The 19,940-nt window shown below is 50.0% G+C and overlaps 1 protein-coding gene across 1 annotated transcript in view; it reads right to left on the bottom strand.

The window, feature by feature from the left end:
* FBN3 (fibrillin 3) overlaps window positions 1-19,940 on the bottom strand; it is a 135,497-nt gene that overhangs the window by 75,808 nt on the left and 39,749 nt on the right. Inside the window, 5 exon segments of the mRNA XM_087705873.1 lie at window positions 2,728-2,853; window positions 3,828-3,947; window positions 10,155-10,298; window positions 12,386-12,583; window positions 18,218-18,370. Coding sequence (XP_087561999.1) covers window positions 2,728-2,853; window positions 3,828-3,947; window positions 10,155-10,298; window positions 12,386-12,583; window positions 18,218-18,370 — 741 coding nt within the window.

The following is a 19,940-nucleotide window of genomic DNA, read 5'->3' as shown; positions in this document are numbered from 1 at the left end:
TAGCAAATTGTAACCTTAATACTGGATGGCGTTACTGCAAATGTTATCTCACTGCTGCCTCTCGCTTCTATTCTTGGCTTCCAAGCTAGGCACCTTCTTGAAACCATAGAAGAAATTGTTACAGGGGAATATCAGGCCCCATAGATAAAGGAACCAAACTAGGGAGTCATAAATCCTGAAAGCATTCTTCCTAAAAAACAACTTGGCAAAGGGAGGGGGGCTGCCACCCCCTTCACAAGGCTGTAGGAATAGATAAGGGAGACAGAGACAGGAGCTTGAATAAAAGGACGCTTTAAAGATCACATTGATAACGAATCTTTGTCTCTGATGGGATAAACTTTGTTTCTATCTGCCTAAAATGTATATAATACTCTGAGCCCCTCTTGTGGGGGGGGTGGCTATTCAATACAATACAGTACAGTACAGTACAGTACAGTACAGTACAATACAATACAATACAATACAATACACAGAGTTGGAGGGGACCTTGGAGGTCTTCTAGTCCAACCCCCTGCCTAGGCAGGAAACCCTATACTGTTTCAGACAAATGGCTGTCCAACATCTTCTTAAAGACTTCCAGTGTTGGGGCATTCACAACTTCTGGAGGCAACTTCTGTTCCATTGATTAAGGTGGTGGCCTTCCAGCTCCAGCGGTCCTTGGAGGAAGCAAGTTATCTTGACCCCTTCCAGTCAGGCTTCAGACCCGGTTACAGCACAGAAACCGCTTTGGTCGCATTGACCGATGATCTTTGGAGAGCCAGAGATGAAGGACATCCCTCCATCCTGGTTCTCCTTGACCTCTCAGCGGCTTTCGATACCATCGACCATGGTATCCTTCTGCGACGACTGCGGGAGGTGGGAGTGGGAGGCACCGTGTTGCGGTGGTTCTCCTCCTACCTCTCGGACAGGTCGCAGTCGGTGTTAGTGGGGGGCAGAGATCGACCCCTAGGCCCCTAACATATGGGGTGCCTCAGGGTTCGGTCTTATCCCCCCTACTATTCAACATCTACATGAAACCGCTGGGAGAGATCATCCGCAGGCACGGGATAAGATACCATCAATATGCGGACGATACCCAGTTGTATCTGTCCGCCCCGTGCCAACTCAATGAAGCGGCGGACGTGATGAACCGAGGCCTTGAGGCCGTTATGGACTGGATGAGGGCTAACAAGCTTGTACTCAACCCAGAAAAGACCGAGTGGCTGTTGTGCTTCCCTCCCAACAATTCGACCAATATTCCATCATTCAGGCTGGGGGTCAAATTCTACACCCCTCAGAGAGGGTTCGCAACTTGGGAGTCCTCCTGGATCCACAGCTATCCTTTGACCACCACCTGACGGCTGTGACCAGGGGGGCATTTGCCCAGGTTCGCCTGGTGCGCCAATTGCGACCCTACCTGAACCGGGAGGCCCTCACAACAGTCACTCGGGCCCTTGTGACCTCTAGGCTGGAATACTGCAATGTGCTCTACATGGGGCTGCCCTTGAAGAGCATCCGGCGACTTCAGCTAGTCCAGAACGCGGCCGCGCGAGTGATCGTGGGTGCACCCCGGTTCACCCACATAACACCTATCCTCCGCGAGCTGCGCTGGCTACCTGTCGATCTCCGGGTGCGCTTCAAGGTGCTACTAGTCACCCATAAAGCCCTTCATGGTAGTGGATCTGCGTACTTGAGAGACCGCCTCCTGCCAATTACCTCCCTGCGACCAATTAGATCGCATAGATTGGGCCTCCTCCGAATTCCATCTGCCAGCCAGTGCCGGCTGGCAACCACAAGGAGGAGAGCCTTTTCGGTAGTAGCTCCGACCCTTTGGAACGAGCTCCCCGTGGAGATTCGTACCCTCACCACCCTCCAGACCTTCTGCACAGCTCTCAAGATCTGGCTATCCCGTCAGGCCTGGGGACAAAGATAACCGCCCCTCCCGAATGATGAGTGAATGTTGCTCATTATTTTTACTCTATGTGTGTCTACGTTACTGTTTGTATTCCCCTCCCCTGATTTTATGTAAGCCGCCCTGAGTCCCCTCAGGGAAAAGGGCGGCCTATAAATGTTAATAAACTACAAACTACAAACTAATTGTTCTAACTGTCAGGAAATTTCTCCTCAGTTCTAAGTTGCTTCTCTCCTTGATTAGTTTCCACCCATTGCTTCTTGTTCTGCCCTCAGGTGCCTTGGAGAACAGGTTGATCCCCCCTCTTCTTTGTGGCAACCCCTGAGATATTGGAAGGCTGCTATCATGTCTCCCCTAGTCCTTCTTTCTCTTAAACTAGACACACACAGTTCCTGCAACCGTTCTTCGTAGGTTTTAGCCTCCAGTCCCCTAATCCTCTTTGTTGCTCTTCTCTGCACTCTTTCCAGAGTCTCCACATCTTTTCTACATTGTGGAGACCAAAACTGAATGCAAGATTCAAAGTGTGGCCGTACCAAGGCCTTATAAAGTGGTATTATTCCTTCCATGCATTTGTTAGTGTGTTTTGGATATAGTTTGGTCCCCCAGATTTTGCTATAGCCATAAATAAAAGCTGATATATTTATATTTTGCAAGCCTCGTCTGGAGTCTCTTGGGCATTTCGGTGGATCAGGGAGACTGCTGGGACCTTACAGGAGCATTTGATAGTCGCCTTTTGCCCAGAGATTGCGCAGGAGGTGTGAAAGGAATGGGGAGGCCTAAGTCAGTTCACCTATCACCCCACCCCAACAAGGCCTGAACCTCCAGTCCTTTCTTACCTGCGCAATTCTTCCCATCCGGTGTGATTTCGAAACCGGCGTTGCAGATGCATTGGAAGCTGCCGTCAGTGTTCACACACCGTCCGTTCCGGCACATCACCCCGTTCATGATGCATTCGTCGATATCTGGAAGGGGATCCGTAGGGTGAACACACTGCCTGGAAGTCTGTATCTCAACCTTGGCTACTTTCAGATGTCTGGACTTCAACTCCCAGAATTTCCCCAGCCGGCCAAGAGGATTCTGGGAGTGGAAGTCCAGGCGAGGCTGAGGATCCGTGGCCTAGAGCAGTGTTTCTCAACCTTGGCAACTTGAAGATGTCCGGACTGCAACTCCCAGAATTCCCCAGCCAGCATTCGCTGGCTGGGGAATTCTGGGAGTTGAAGTCCAGACATCTTCAAGTTGCCAAGGTTGAGAAACACTGGCCTAGAGGAACTGCAGGTTAGCCCAGGGAGACCCTCGGGCAGGAAACCTCCTTCTGCTACGCAGAATCCTCAAATGGGAGGGCTCCTGCACAGGCTCTGGATCCCGTCGCAATCGGTACGCTGCGACAGGGCCGGATGTCCACCTTGTGCGCGCATGCTGTGCACCCCACCGCCCTGTGACGCCCCAGCTGCTCGGTGAGGTCGTGTAAGCGGCATATGCTGTGCGCGTACATGCCATTGGCCCATTTTCCTCAAAAAGAGGTAAGGAACGCAGGTGGGCAGATGAGCCCAATGAAACACCGGGAGGGTACGGTGGCCGCTGCTGCTGGCTGCCACCGATACTGCCTGGAACTCATCACTGGCCCTGCACTCCCATCACCCCAGCTCAATCCCACAACCCATGCCCGGAATACTCCCAGCGACACCTCTCTCCAGTCCAAATACGGAGGGGAGCGTAGTCCAAACAACGTAGAGAAGATAATTGCCCTGATGCAATGAAAGGGTCACCTCTCTCTTTGCTACGCCTCAACTGCCATCTTGACTTTTTTGACCCCACCCCCCCGGTGGGTCTCCCTACTTGCAATCTGATTTTGATTCCTGCTCCTCCAATTCTTCTCAGCCACGGATCCCAGGGAGAGTCACCGTCACACACACATACACACACCCCTTTGACTTACCAATGCAGGCCTGTTTGGTGGGCGTGCTCTGGAAACCTTCGTGGCACTTGCAGTGGTAGGAGCCGGGGGTGTTCACACAATCGCCGTGGAGGCAGGGGCTGCTCGGACACTCATCCATGTCTTGCAACGAGAGAGCGGGAGACAGAGCAAATACGAGTCAATTGGAGACAACTCTCTATACCATATTTTTCGGAGTATAAGACGCACCTTTCCCCCCAACCTAAAAGAAGGTGAAAATTTGGGTGCGTCTTATATACTGAATACAGCCTGCACCCACCCACCAGCCCCTACACTTCGGCCTCTGCCTCCCAGCAATTTACCTCCTTGCAGCAAACGGGGAAAATGGGGCTTGCGGAGGCTGCAACAGGCGAAAGCCGGGATGGCGAATCTATGGCACGGGGAGCCATTTGTCAGGGCACGCGAGGCATTGCTCTGTCAGCTGGCCAGTGCGCATGCACATGCCGGCCAGCTGAGTTCAGCCTTTTTTTGAGGCTATTTTTCGCCCTCCCCGGGCTCCAGAGGCTTTATAGGAGCCCTGGGAGGGTGAAAAGAGCCTCCCCCCCCAGAGGCCCTCCGGAGGCTTCAGGAGCTTCCCTGAAGCCTCCGGAGCACAAAAAACCAGTCCTATGGGCAAACGGCAAGTTTGGGAACGGACTTCCGGTTTGCTCATAGGGCCGGTTTAAGCCCTTCGGAGCCTTCAGGGACCTTCAGGAGGCTTCCCTGAAGGCTCTGGAGGAATAAAAACGGTTCAACAGACAAACCGTTTGCTCGTAGGGCCAGTTTAAGCCCTCCAGGGACCTTCCAGAGGCTTCCCTAAAGGCTCTGGAGGAATAAAAACGCCTCAACGGATAAACCGTTTGCTCATAGGGCCGGTTTAAGCCCTCCAGAACCCTCAGGGACCTTCAGGAGGCTTCCCTGAAGGCTCCATAGGAATAAAAACAGTTCAACGGACAAACTGTTTGCTCGTAGGGCCGGTTTAAGCCCTCCGTAACCCTCCGGGACCTTCCAGAGGCTTCCCTGAAGGCTCCATAGGAATAAAAACGGTTCAACGGACAAACTGTTTGCTCGTAGGGCCGGTTTAAGCCCTCCGGAGCCTTCAGGGACCTTCCAGAGGCTTCCCTGAAGGCTCTGGAGGAATAAAAATGGCTCAACGGATAAACCGTTTGCTCATAGGGCCGGTTTAAGCCCTCCGGAACCCTCAGGGATCTTCAGGATGCTTCCGTGAAGGCTCCATAGGAATAAAAACGGTTCAACGGACAAACCATTTGCTCGTAGGGCCAGTTTAAGCCCTCCAGGGACCTTCCAGAGGCTTCCCTAAAGGCTCTGGAGGAATAAAAACGGCTCAACGGATAAACTGTTTGCTCATAGGGCCGGTTTAAGCCCTCCAGAACCCTCAGGGACCTTCAGGAGGCTTCCCTGAAGGCTCCATAGGAATAAAAACAGTTCAACGGACAAACTGTTTGCTCGTAGGGCCGGTTTAAGCCCTCCGGAACCCTCCGGGACCTTCCAGAGGCTTCCCTGAAGGCTCCATAGGAATAAAAACGGTTCAACGGACAAACTGTTTGCTCGTAGGGCCGGTTTAAGCCCTCCGGAGCCTTCAGGGACCTTCCAGAGGCTTCCCTGAAGGCTCTGGAGGAATAAAAATGGCTCAACGGATAAACCGTTTGCTCATAGGGCCGGTTTAAGCCCTCCGGAACCCTCAGGGATCTTCAGGATGCTTCCCTGAAGGCTCCATAGGAATAAAAACGGTTCAACGGACAAACCATTTGCTCGTAGGGCCAGTTTAAGCCCTCCAGGGACCTTCCAGAGGCTTCCCTAAAGGCTCTGGAGGAATAAAAACGGCTCAACGGATAAACCGTTTGCTCATAGGGCCGGTTTAAGCCCTCCAGAACCCTCAGGGACCTTCAGGAGGCTTCCCTGAAGGCTCCATAGGAATAAAAACAGTTCAACGGACAAACTGTTTGCTCGTAGGGCCGGTTTAAGCCCTCCGTAACCCTCCGGGACCTTCCAGAGGCTTCCCTGAAGGCTCCATAGGAATAAAAACGGTTCAACGGACAAACTGTTTGCTCGTAGGGCCGGTTTAAGCCCTCCGGAGCCTTCAGGGACCTTCCAGAGGCTTCCCTGAAGGCTCTGGAGGAATAAAAATGGCTCAACGGATAAACCGTTTGCTCATAGGGCCGGTTTAAGCCCTCCGGAACCCTCAGGGATCTTCAGGATGCTTCCCTGAAGGCTCCATAGGAATAAAAACGGTTCAATGGACAAACCATTTGCTCGTAGGGCCAGTTTAAGCCCTCCAGGGACCTTCCAGAGGCTTCCCTAAAGGCTCTGGAGGAATAAAAACGGCTCAACGGATAAACCGTTTGCTCATAGGGCCGGTTTAAGCCCTCCAGAACCCTCAGGGACCTTCAGGAGGCTTCCCTGAAGGCTCCATAGGAATAAAAACAGTTCAACGGACAAACTGTTTGCTCGTAGGGCCGGTTTAAGCCCTCCGTAACCCTCCGGGACCTTCCAGAGGCTTCCCTGAAGGCTCCATAGGAATAAAAACGGTTCAACGGACAAACTGTTTGCTCGTAGGGCCGGTTTAAGCCCTCCGGAGCCTTCAGGGACCTTCCAGAGGCTTCCCTGAAGGCTCTGGAGGAATAAAAATGGCTCAACGGATAAACCGTTTGCTCATAGGGCCGGTTTAAGCCCTCCGGAACCCTCAGGGACCTTCAGGATGCTTCCCTGAAGGCTCCATAGGAATAAAAACGGTTCAACGGACAAACCATTTGCTCGTAGAGCCGGTTTAAGCCCTCTGGACCCTACAGGGAAGCTTTATAGGAGCCTGGGGAGAGCGAAAAAAGCATGCAAAAAATGGGGGGTCGTGCCTGTCATGTGCGCATGTGCGCTGGGGTATGTGTCGCACATTGCATTATGGGCGTAGCACTCCCGCACACGACCCCCCTGTGCTCCCCCCGCTTATGGCACACGAGCCAAAAAAAGGCTGACCATTGCTGGCCTAGCTTTTCTTTCTAATGGATTCTTTCTTTTTACAAGTGCAGAAAAACCAGCCAAGATACTTAAAGGGCCGATTTCAGAAGTGTGGACAGGAGCTACAGCTGATGGGTGGACTTCAAACTCCCAGAATTCCCCACTCAACCATGGTGGCTGGGGAATTCTGGGAGTTGAAGTCCACCCATCTTCAAGTGGCCAAATTCACAAACACCGAGGCTCCATTAATCAGCGAAAGTCTAACCAGCCTTTTCTGAACTGCAAATTATACCCAAAAGCAGATGTTTTTGTGAGCAGCGTCACTCAAGTGCCTTCCTTTGACAGGTGGTTAGCGACTTACGACACAATGGAGCCCAAAATATCTGTTGCTAAGCGAGACATTTGTTAAGAGAGTTTTGCCCCATTTTCGCAACCTTCCTCGCCATGGTTTGTTAAATGAACCACTGCTGTGGTTAAATTAGTAACCCGGATGTTAAGTGAATCAGGCCTCCCCACACACTTTGCTTGCCAGGTCGCAAAAGGGGATCGCGTGATCCCCCCCCCGGGGGACATGCAACCGTCATAAATATGAGTCGATTGCCAAGCGTCTGAATTTTGAGCCTGGGGTTGTGTTCTGGCCCAGCAGGAGCCGTTGGAGCTGCCGATGGACTCCGATAGCGAGGGACCCTATGAGTCTGCTATGGAAGATGTGGAGGACCCTGGGCAGGGTTCAGACTCAGAGCAGGGACCAGAGAAGCTAGTTGGCCACCAGGAGCCACCTGAGGAATGGAACAGTGGTGGAGATCAAAGAGAGTTTGTCCCTGACACCAGGGAGAGAAGGGCAGAGAAACGGAGGCGGCAATTACGGAGACAGACTCATAAGAGATAATCAAGCCCAGGTGGCTGTGGCTTGGCTCCTCCCAAGAGAGTATATGAGAAGAGACTTTGGGAGGAGACCTTTTGCAGGACACAACCGTTCATAACAAGCTGGAGAAGCTCTTGTGTGTATCTCTTATCTGTGGGAGTCTGGGTTGCTGCCAACGTCTTGTCTGTGAGTAATTACTGTGAATAAAGTGTGGCTAACAGTAAGCTTGTGTCGGTGTTACTCACCGGACGGAGGGGGGGGTCAGAATAGGTTGTAAGTGTGAAAAACGGCAATTCTAAATAGTCACTAAACAAACGCCTGTAAGTCTAGGTAGTAGGATTTATCAGAACGGCTCTGCTTTTCCTAAAAATGATGGATTGCAAAAGGGGCTCCTGATTTTTGCATGTTTCATAGCTTGGGGAGGTTGTCACTCATTGGGGCAATTTGGATTTTTCGTGACCCATCAAAACCGCGGAGGACAAAATCGCGCTCGCCGAAAGCGTGCATTTGACATCATCACAGCGCGACGAAAAAAATTAAAAATTGAAATAAAATTAAAATTAAAGCAAGCCGATTCACATAAAGGTAAGGGTTAGGTTTAGGGTTAGGGTTAGGTTAAGGGTTAGGGTTAGGTTTAGAGCGTTAGGGTTACGTTTAGCGTTAGGTTAAGGGTTAGCGTTAGGTTTAGCGTTAGGTTAAGGGTTACGTTTAGGGTTAGATTTAGGGTTAGGTTAAGGATTAGGTTTAGGGTTAGGTTTAGGGTTAGGTTTGGGGGGGTTAGGGTAAGGTTTTTGCTTTATTTTTACATTTTTCGATCACAGCGCAATGTTTTCATCGCGCTGTGATGACGTCAAATGCGCGCTTTCGTTGAGCACGATTTTGTCCTCCGCAGTTTTGTGGTGGAACCGGATTTTTAATGAAAACTTCAAGTTCAGCTCCTACTTATTTAATTAAATCAGAAACCTGCCCCTTTGGAGAGAGAGAGGAAAAAAAAGGAAAGAAAAAAATCAGTGCATTTTCAGCAATCCCTGTTAAAACTGAAAGGAGATGCAATTTTTGGAAAGGACCACAAATCCATATTTTTTTTCAGCATCCGACGTCACAGGTCTCCTGGCATCTGTGATGCCATCTTTCCCAGAAAACTGAAATAAATATTGCCCCAATAATTTATCTCCATCCAAACTGTCCATTATTATAATGAATATCCCAAATTTTAGTCCCACGCCTGTCGTTGGATAAATAGGCTCAGGGAGGTTTGGAGAAGCATAAATTTCTGGGTGGGGGCATCCTATCCATCACTTAAAAGCCTCTAGCACTGCCTGACGGGCATCTCCAATGTTTTAAAATCAGGTGACCTCAAAGATTTGATTTTATTTTAATCGGAGCTGAGTCATATCCCAAGCAAGGAGCCGCCACGGTTAATATTACAGAGCAGTGATCATAAAGACAAGCAACAGAATGAATGATTTTGGTTTCCCTAATTGCCTCAGACCATTTCTACGTTTGGGGCTCATAACGTCTTCCAGGAAATTAATCGGGTCGCTAAATCGGCAATTCACGGCTCATCTTTTTTTGCAAATTGCATCTCTTTGCAAACGGTTTTGCAAATCCCCTTATTGCAAGCGGAGTGTCGTGGCCCTGTCGGAGCCTGAATCTGCGAAGGAAGAGAAGGCAGAAGTGAGAGATCGAGGGGGGGGGGCTTTGTTGGCTTGGGGGGGGGAAATGGGGAGGGGCCGGCCCAATCAGGGCAGGGCCTTTCAGGATTGGGAGTGCTTGTAGGCAGGGAGGAAGAGGGGCAGGATGACCAAGAGAGGCTAAGCAGTGAACACGAGAGACAGAGAAACAGAGGGAGGAGCAAGGACCTCTCCCTCCTGATCCAAGAGCACGGAGAGTAGAGAGAAGGCCAGAACAGCGCAGACTGACCCAACTACTCGGGAGGAGAGCGCTCCGACCTTCTTTACAAGGCACATCTGGGGACATGGGCCAATCCTGGAGTGGGAAAGAGTCGGACAAGGGCCCTGCGTCGGAGGCAGAGAGGGAGCCAGGGCCATCTGGGGATTATATGCTGTCTCTGGAGCCTCCAGAGTCGGACATCAGTGAGGCAGAGGAACAGGGGGAGCCTGTTCCCAGTGCGCGCATGCGCAGAGCTGTCAGAAGGCAAGGACAGTTAAGGCAAAAGGGGCGACTCTGGAGTAAGGCTTGGAGGCCCCTTCCACAGGACATAAAAGAGGAGCCAAGGCGCGTGAGCTTCTGGAGGAAGCAACTTTGTTCGTCCTGATCGGTTTAAGCTCTGAAGCTCCGTTTGACTCTGCGCTCCACGCGGCCTTGCAAAACGAACGGGCTCTTTGGTCTCTGCCCGCCTTTCAAGGGAGCCTAAGTCAGAACCTTCTCTTGGCTTTTGGGGATCCGCAGCTCCCACCTTGGCTGTGAGCCGAAGCTCAGACCGAGGAACCAGCACCGGCGGAGCTTTGCACCGACCGTGGTTTGCTCACCGATACACTCGCCCCGCACGTCTTGCTTGTAGCCCATGTTGCACTCGCAACGGTAGCTGGACGGGGTGGGGATGCAGCGCCCGTTCAGGCACAGGTTGGTGAAATGCTTGCAGATGTCGATCGTCTGGTTCAGCGTCGCTGTGCCTAGAAGAGACATGGCAGTGTGTGGGGGGGGGGGAGTCGTGCGGAGGGGAACCCCCCCTCCCCCAATTCTTGGGGAGTGGTCTTGCCCAGGGCAGAAATGCCCTCGTTGGCACACTGAGCCTGCTGACCAAATTTCAGGCCCTTCCTGGGTGCAACACATCCATCCATCCATCCATCCATCCATCCAGCCAGCCAGCCAGCCAGCCAGCCAGCTATCTATCCATTCTGTCTGTCTGTCTAGCTAGCTAGCTAGCTAGCTAGCTAGCTACCCATCCCTTCTATCTGTCTGTCTGTCTATCATCCATCCATCCATCCATCCATCCATCCATCCATCCATCCATCCATCCATCCATCCATCCATCTATCTATCTATCTATCTATCTATCTATCTACCCATCCATTCTGTCTGTCTGTCTATCTATCTATCTATCTGCATCCATTCTATCTATCTATCTATCTATCTATCTATCTATCTATCTATCTATCTATCTATCTATCCATCCATTCTGTCTGTCTGTCTATCTATCTATCTATCTATCTATCTATCTATCTGCATCCATTCTATCTATCTATCTATCTATCTATCTATCTATCTATCTATCTATCTGCATCCATTCTATCTATCTATCTATCTATCTATCTATCTATCTATCTATCCATCCATCCATCCATCCATCCATCCTGTCTGTCTGTCTGTCTATCATCTATCTATCTATCTATCTATCTATCTATCTATCTATCTATCTATCTATCCATCCATCCATCCATCCATCCATCCTGTCTGTCTGTCTGTGTCTATCATCTATCTATCTATCTATTTATCTATCTATCTATCTATCTATCTATCTATCTATCTATCTATCTATCTATCTATCTATCTATCCATCCATCCATCCATCCATCCATCCATCCATCCATCCTGTCTGTCTGTCTGTCTATCATCTATCTATCTATCTATCTATCTATCTATCTATCTATCTATCTATCTATCTATCTATCTATCTATCTATCTATCTATCTATCTATCTATCTATCTATCTATCTACCCATCCATTCTGTCTGTCTGTCTGTCTGTCTGTCTATCTATCTATCTATCCATCCATCCATCCATCCATCCATCCTGTCTGTCTGTCTGTCTGTCTATCTATCTATCTATCCATCCATCCATCCATCCATCCTGTCTGTCTGTCTGTCTATCATCTATCTATCTATCTATCTATCTATCTATCTATCTATCTATCTATCTATCTATCTATCTATCTATCTATCTATCTATCTATCCATCCATCCATCCATCCATCCATCCATCCATCCATCCATCCATCCATCCTGTCTGTCTGTCTGTCTGTCTGTCTGTCTGTCTGTCTATCTATCTATCTATCCATCCATCCATCCATCCTGTCTGTCTGTCTGTCTGTCTGTCTGTCTGTCTGTCTGTCTGTCTGTCTATCTATCTATCTATCTATCTATCTATCTATCTATCTATCTATCTATCTATCTATCTATCTATCTATCTATCTATCTATCTACCCATCCATTCTGTCTGTCTGTCTGTCTGTCTGTCTGTCTGTCTATCTATCTATCTATCTATCTATGTATCTGTCTGTCTGTCTGTCTACATCCATTCTGTCTGTCTGTCTGTCTGTCTGTCTGTCTGTCTGTCTATCTATCTATCTATCTATCTATCTATCTATCTATCTATCTATCTATCTATCTATCTATCTATCTAATCCATCCATCCATCCATGCATCACAGGAAGGGGGGGGTGTTTCCCGAAATCCCAGTCAAATTTTGCACACACACACACCATCTGAGGAACTCCCCAATTTGTCTCCTCCTCCTCCTTTGGACCCCGTTCCTTGACGGAACTTGGTTTGTGTTCCACCTCTGGATGGCCTGCAGGCCGATTTAGCCGTATGGCATTTGGGCATTCTGGCCCCTGGACTCCGTTCCTGCAGCCTGGGTCAAAGATGCCAATTTGGGTGCCCGACAGCCAAAGACCTCAGCTGGTACCCGCCGGGCATGGAGACCCAGATTTTAACCCCCTCTTTGCTTCTATTTCTTCAACAAAGGCGCCCTCTCTCACCGATGCTGGAACTCCCGGGGCCTGTCCCCGGCAATCCAGGGATGCCCCCTTGTCCGTTGGCTCCGTTGGGTCCAAAACTTCCAGGGCCACTTATCCCTGGCCCGACTCCGTTGGGACCGAAGCTTGGAAGGCCCGGAAAGCTGCCAGGGAACCCCGGAATGACGGGAAGACCGTCGATGCACAACCAACGGTATTCGTCTGCGGGAAATGAAGAACAGATCGTATTCCTGGTTATCGATTGAGAAAGTTACGGGTGACTATAAAACTGACGGCTAAATGGATGCCAATTGATCGAAGAGGTTTAAAGAAAAATACCCTCCCCCAGGGTTGAAATCAAAACAATACAATACAATAGCAGAGTTGGAAGGGACCTTGGAGGTCTTCTAGTCCAGCCCCCTGCTCAGGCAGGAAACCTCTTAGTTGGTCAATCTGTCAATATGACCTCAAGGAAACCTTTGTCTGGCTTGCGAAACATAAAATCCCAAAGATCTATCTTGGGTGCAAAATTAACACAGACACCCTTTAAATGTTTGGAAACTCCTTATCTACAAGCAGTGGTTCAGTTCACTAGGTGGATTATTCCCTTCTGTCCTTAAACAAGGTTGATTCTCTCTTGATTTAAACTAGGTTTTTACAATACAATACAATACAATAGCAGAGTTGGAAGGGACCTTGGAGGTCTTCTAGTCCAACCCCCTGCCTAGGCAGGAAACCCTATACCGCTTCAGACAAATGGCTCTCCAATATCTTCTTAAAGACTTCCAGTGTTGGGGCATTCACAACTTCTGGAGGCAATTTCTGTCCCACTGATTAATTGTTCTAACCGTCAGGAAATTTCTCCTCAGTTCTGTTGTTTCTCTCCTTGATTAGTTTCCACCCATTGCTTCTTGTTCTGCCCTCAGGTGCCTTGGAGTATAGTTTGACTCCCTCTTCTTTGGGGCAGCCCCTGAGATATTGGAAGACTGCTATCATGTCTCCCGTGGTCCTCCTTTCCATTAAACTGGACACACCCAGTTCCTGCAACCGTTCTTCATACGTTATAACCTCCAGTCCCCTAATCCTCCCGACTCGGCTCGGTTCAGCCAAACCGATAGGGATGATTGCCCTTCGTTCTGCGAACCAGTAGTAAAAAAAAAAAAACCTCCCGAGGATCGCATGGCTCAGCTTTGAGCTGCGTGATTGTCTGAAGCTTTTATTCTGCCTTTTAAAGCATTTTTTTCCCTCTGCCGGTTCGGTTTTAAACGCTTTAGAAATCTAAAAATAAATAAATAGCTGAAAGCGAAGAAAAGGTTGGCCACGCCCACCCAGTCACATGACACCCCTCCCCACCAAGCCATGCCCACAGAACCGGGGGGTGGGGAGAGAATTAGATTTCACCACTGCCTCCCTCCCCCACAGCTAATACATACAGTCCTCGACTTATAACGGTTCGTGAACGACATTTCCACGGCACTGAACAAAGTGACTTAAGAGCATTTTCCACAGTTACGGCCGTTGTACAATCCCAGTGGTTAAAATTCTGACGCTTGGGCACTGGTTCATATTTGTGACGGTCGCAGGCTTCTGGGGGTCACGCAATCCCCTTTTGCGCCCCCCACCCGACAAGCAAAGGGGGAGTGGTAGGAGTCACGTAACCCCTGTGTTGCTCACTGAACAACTGCCGCGATTCACTTAACAACAGTGGCAAGAAAGATAGTCAAACAGGGCAAAACAGCGATAGCAATAGCAGTTAGACTTATATACTGCTTCATAGGGCTTTCAGCCCTCTCTAAGCGGTTTATATCGCCCCCAGAGTCTGGGTCCTCATTTCATCTACCTTGGAAGGATGGAAGGCTGAGTCAACCTTGAGCCGGTGAGATTTGAACCGCTGAACTGCAGATAACAGTCAGCTGAAGTGGCCTGCAGTGCTGCACCCTAACCACTGCACCATCTCGGCTCAATTCTCAAAACTCAACTTAACAATTGTCTCGCTCAGTAGCAGCAACATTGGGTTCAATTCAGAGGTGGGTTCCTACCAGTTGGGACCAGTTCGGCCAAACCGGTAGGAACCTGGCAGCCTGGGTTGCTATAAGCGGCAGCGACTCAGGCATGCCACGCCCCCGAACCAGTTACCTTGGTGGTGCCGTAGGCGCAGCCATCTTCTTTTTGCCTTCTGTGTATTCTCCCAGCAATTTTTGTAGCATTAAGCGCACGTGTGCGGTGCATCCCTGAGCAAAACGACAGTAGCGGCGTCCGAAACCCACCCCTGCTTCAATTGTAATCGTAAGTCCGTCTCCTAACGGAAGGAGGTGTAGCTGGTACCCAGTGGTGGGATTCAAGTAATTTAACAATCGTAATTTTTACTTCTCTCCTTTCTCTTTCCTTTCTCTTTCTTTTCCCCTTCCTCTTTTATAGTTAACTATAATTAGATTGAGCCACAAAAAGAAAGACAGAGAATAAACCAGGAAGATGAGCAGGAAGGTAACGCCAATGGGCTCCACAACAACGACCTCTGCCTCTTCTCCGGAAGGAGGGTGAAGATCAATACAAACAATGATCCAGCAAGAAAAGGAGCGTGACCCGACAAATGCACACCTGACAACAGCGCGCCGACAAAACCGCGGCAATAAAACTGCAACGTTGACAGCGCACCCAGAAAGGCACGCCGACAAAAGAGCACTGACAGAAGCGCAATGAGGGTTAAGGTAAGGGTTAGAGTTAGGTTTAGGGTTAGGTTTAGAGCGCGCTTCTGTCGGCGTGCTGTTGTCGGCGCACTTCTGCGCTCATTCGTCGGCGCAATTTCGAACTCGTGGTTTTCTCCCTGCGGTTTCGTCGGTGCGCTTTTGTCGAGCGCGCATTTGTCGGTGAACCGAAAAAGAGAAGGCTACAACACTAGAGACAATTATTGAAGCAAAGATTACAAACAAGCACCGATGGAAAACTACAAAAATTACACTGATGAAAAACTAGATACACTAACAATCGGTTCGCCCAGGGTTGGGTTGGCTGTCATGGGAAGCGTGGCCCATCGTCCTCAGCTCCACTGCACACGCGGGAAGAGTTTCCTACAACGGCCAACCTGGGCTTGTTGTAGTTGTTAAATTAAAGCCTTCCCTCCCCACACACACTATCAAAGTGGATCCTGGGCGCTGCGCTGCATTGGAAAAATGGGAAATGGAGTGGCCTACTCCTTCCCTCGCACCAGTCGCTCCGTTGCCCGTTTCTCTACTGCCGCGGAGTCCTTCTGAGTTTGCCCCCCTCCCACCCAGATGCCCTCGCTTCCCCCAAGCTTCCCTTTGCCTACTTGATTTCCATCCTCGTTGCGCTTCATCCCGTTTCTCACCCATCATGTGCAGGGAAACAAAATTTTGTGGAGCTTTTTTAAAAAAAAGTTCAATCATCAGTTCCAACTTTTTAAATTATTGCAAAAAGTTGGAATTGAAGGATTACACTTTTTTTGTTTTTAGTCCCACAAACTTTTGTTTCCCTACACACAACAATGAGAAACGCGACGGACAGTGGTGGATTTCCAAATTTTTTGGAACACCTCTTCTGTAGGTGTGGCCTGCTTTCCGGGTCCACTGGTGGAACCTCTTCTAAGCGGTTCGGTAGATTTGACGAACCGGTTCTATCGAACTGGTGCGAACCGGTAGGAACCCACCTCTGGCGACGGAGCTGAAAATCAGGCAGGCAAAGAAATGCTTGGGGGAAGTGAGGGCATCTGGGTGCCAGGTGCTGAAAATGAACCTGCCTCTCTCCAACAGCTACCCAGGCCCACCGGAGAGAAGGCCGGCATATACTGGCACTTAAAAGTGGCAGGCGGCATGTGCACTGCAGGCAGGACGCCTGCTCCAGGGGTGGCAGGCACTACTGCCGGTTTGCTCGTGTGTGTGCCGCTCGCGCGCTCACTTGATGCGCTCTGTGTGGGCACACACAGTGCAATGAAATTTGTTCTTCGCATGGCGCAGAAGCAGAAAACAAGATGGCGGCACCTGGAGAACCGGTTCAGGGGCGTGGCAGGCCTGGGTCGCTGCTGGTTCCAGCGACACAGGCCCCCAAACCGCTACCGGCCTGCTCACTTCAGCACCCTCCCTGATCCTCGGATGTTCTTCCACTGGTGCTTTGGCCCTCTGCTGGCACCTTATGCGCAGGAAGTTGAACGAAAACCAGACGTGTTCTGGAAAACACAGATTCTCTGGAACACATCTAACCGGTTTAACAAACTCAACAAAACTCAGCAAAAAATTAGGTACAACTCCTATCGAACCGGTGTGAACCGGCTGAATCCTATCAGACAGAGAGAGAGAGCCGAGGTGGCGCAGTGGGTAGAGTGCAGTACTGCAGGCCACTTCAGCTGACTGCTATCTGCAGTTCGGCGGTTCATATCTCACCGGCTCAGGGTTGACTCAGCCTTCCATCCTTCCGAGGTGGGTAAAATGAGGACCCGGATTGTTGTTGGGGGCGATATGCGGACTCTGTAAACCGCTTAGAGAGGGCTGAAAGCCCTATGAAGCGCTATATTAGTCTATTTTTTTAAAAAAAGACAGGTACCCCTGTCTGTCCATCAAAAGCACTGTGCCCACTTCTTCGAATCAATCACACACAGGCTGCTGAGCTCGGAGAATTGTTGGCATCCTCAGTATGCCTCCCCGTGTTGCCCTTCAGAGGCACTACAGATCCCATCATCCATGAACACCGACAACCCACCTTGGTTAAATGCTGGCTGGGGATTACGAGCGTGAAAATTCAAGACTCACTGAAAACCTGGCAGCAGAAGGGAACGGGGAATGGTGAGCCTGTTTCACATTTATTTATAATCCATTGCTGGTGTGCTAAAGTAGAATAACAGAGTTGGAAGGGACTTTGGAAGTCTTCTAGTCCAACCCTCTGCTCAGGCAGGAAACACTGTCCCATTTCAGACAAGTAATTGTTCAATCTCGTCTTTAAAACCTCCAGTGATGGAGCACCACAACTCCTGATGGCAAGCTGTTCCATTGGTTAATTGTCCTCACTAATTGTCCTCAATTTCTGCTTAGTTCAAGGTTGCTTCTCTCCTTGATTAGTTTCCACCCATTGCTCCTTGTCCTGCCTTCTGCGCCACCTTGGCTCTAACTAACGTAAAGACTAACCTTGGCAGCAATCCAGCCTGGCAAGCTAGCAACGAGAGTTCTCCAGCTCTAGTAAATACGTTGATTCCTGCGATGAGCGTGTGGAAAGTAATTCCTTTTATAGTCTTGAGAGGAGCCTAATAACACCAGCTGAGTCCAATTATCTCCTGTAACTGCGCAACTGTTCTTTACGCCTATTAGCCCTCTGTTGCCGGGCATCTAGGACCAACTCCCTTGTCTCCTCCCCACTGGTCCAAGGCTCAGGCGCCTCCTGGTGACCAACCAGCCTCTCTGCGCCCTGCTCAGAGTCGGAACCCTATCCAGGGTCCTCCACATCCTCCAGAGCCGACTCATAGGGTCCCTCGCTGTCGGAGTCTGGGGGCAGCTCCAACGGCTCCTGCTGGGCCACAACACATCCCTAGTCCTTCTTTTCTTTTGGAGCACTTTGGCTTGAAAAATGTGATAATTCAATACTTAGAGAATAGGTGGACCCCATCCTCTCTGGGGCGATTCCTGAAACGGATGGGAGGGTTGGACTAGATGACCTACAAGGTCCCTCCCAGCTCTGTTAATCTGTATAAATGTTGGAAGTCTGCTCTCATGTCCCCCCCGGTCCTTCTTTTCATCAAACTAGACATACCCAATTCCTGTAACCGTTCATCGTATGCTTTAGCCTCCAGCCCCCTCTGGAGTGTGAAGTCCCCCCCCTCCCGGGGAGCTGTGGGGTCTTAGACAAATTACTCACCGGATCCTCGTACGGGACACATCTCTGGCGTTTGGGCAATGGCCCAACAGCGTCCGGAGTCACAGCAGCATTGCATCTTGGTGTATTGGCCAGGAAGCTCCCCGGCGCACCGCCCACCGATCAGCGCCGAGAAGCAGGTGCCAATCCGCTGGTCTGCAGGCAGAAGAGAGACAGAGGTGAGCAAGGAAATGGCCTGAGGCGGGGGACAGGGGTGGCTTCTGGGCAGTACGCCTCGGTATGGGTGTACCGGTGCCTGCTGGGAGCAGCAGGCACCGTTTCGGTAGGGTGCTTCGGAGGGCCCGCCCGCCCGCCCACGTTCCTTAGCTGTATTTGACCCAACTGGGCCATTTGCGCCTGTGCACGGAGCGTACGGTCCCTGCGCGACACTCCAACAAGCAGCTGGAGCATCATGGGTGATGGGTGCATGTAGTGGACACCCAGCCCCATCGCAGTGTATTGGTTGTGATGGGATCCGGAACCCACCATTGGTACAGGTAGACCTCAACTTACGGCCACAATGGTGCCCCAAATTTTTATTTTTTATTTTTTTATTATTATTATTTTATTTTATCAATTTCATACATTCACAATTATATGATCTCATAACTGTTATTAATAATATGTATTTATAACAATATTTTCCCTACAGTTGACAATATACTTGAAGATTGCTTTCTTAACATCCCATACATCCATCTTATCTTACAACGGTCCTACTTCTTCTTCCCTCCTTCCCTCTTTCCTTCCCTCGTTTCTTCTCTCCTGCTCTCCTTCCTTCCTTCCTTCCCTCCCTCCTTCCTTCCCTCCTTTCTTCTCTCCTTCTCCTTCCTTTCCCCCTTCCTTTCCTCCTTCCTTCCCCCCTTCCTTCTCCTACATTCCCTCCTTCCTTCCCTCCTTTCTTCTCTCCTTCCTTCCCTCCTTGCTTCCCTCCCTCCTTCCCTCCCTCCTTCCTACCCCCCTTTCTTCTCTTTCTTCTCTCCTTCCTTCCTCCTCTCCTTTCCCTTCTCTCCTTCCCCTTCCTCCCCTTTACCCTTCCCCTCTTCTTCCCATTCCGCCCCTCTTTCCTACTCTTACATTCCCTCCCATTCTTCCTCTGCCTTTCCCTTTCTCCTATTCCTCTCTCCTTTCTCCTCTCCTTCCTATCTTTCCTTCTACTCCTCCCTCCATCCACTCTATCCGTTGTTGTGTTTACATATTCTCCTCTTCAGGGGATGACCTGGTTCTCTTTCTTCCCCCCCCCCCCTTATTTGAAAGTTATATAAAAAAAGGCAAGATTTACAAATCTTTGGGTGCCCCAAATTTATGTTGCTAAGTGAGACCTTTGTTAAGGGAGCTTCAACCCACTCTACGACTTTGCTTGCCAATGTTGTTAAGGGAACCGCTGTCGTCGTTCAGTTAGTGACATGGTCGTTAAGCGAATCCGGTTTTCCCCGTGGAGTGGGCTTGTCAGAGGGTCACCAAAGGGGGAATCTCGTGAGGCCTGGGACATGGCGACTGTCATGAATAGGAGTCCGTTGCCAAACGTTTGCACTGAATCAAGGTGGTCGTAAGTGTGAAACAAAATGTCCTTTTTTTCAGTGTTGTAACTTTGAATGAAGAGCCAAGGTGGCGCAGTGGTTAAAAGCAGCACTGCAGGCTACTGCTAGATCAGCAGGTCAGTGGTTCAAATCTCACCGGCTCAGGGTTGACTCAGCCTTCCATCCTTCCGAGGTGGGTAAAATGA

The sequence above is a fragment of the Thamnophis sirtalis genome, unplaced genomic scaffold, assembly GCF_051295495.1.
Source record: "Thamnophis sirtalis isolate CommonGarterSnake01/CBP01778 unplaced genomic scaffold, rThaSir2_p1.2 scaffold_1, whole genome shotgun sequence".
NCBI lineage: Eukaryota > Metazoa > Chordata > Lepidosauria > Squamata > Natricidae > Thamnophis > Thamnophis sirtalis.
This window is presented reverse-complemented; position numbering and strand designations above follow the sequence as displayed.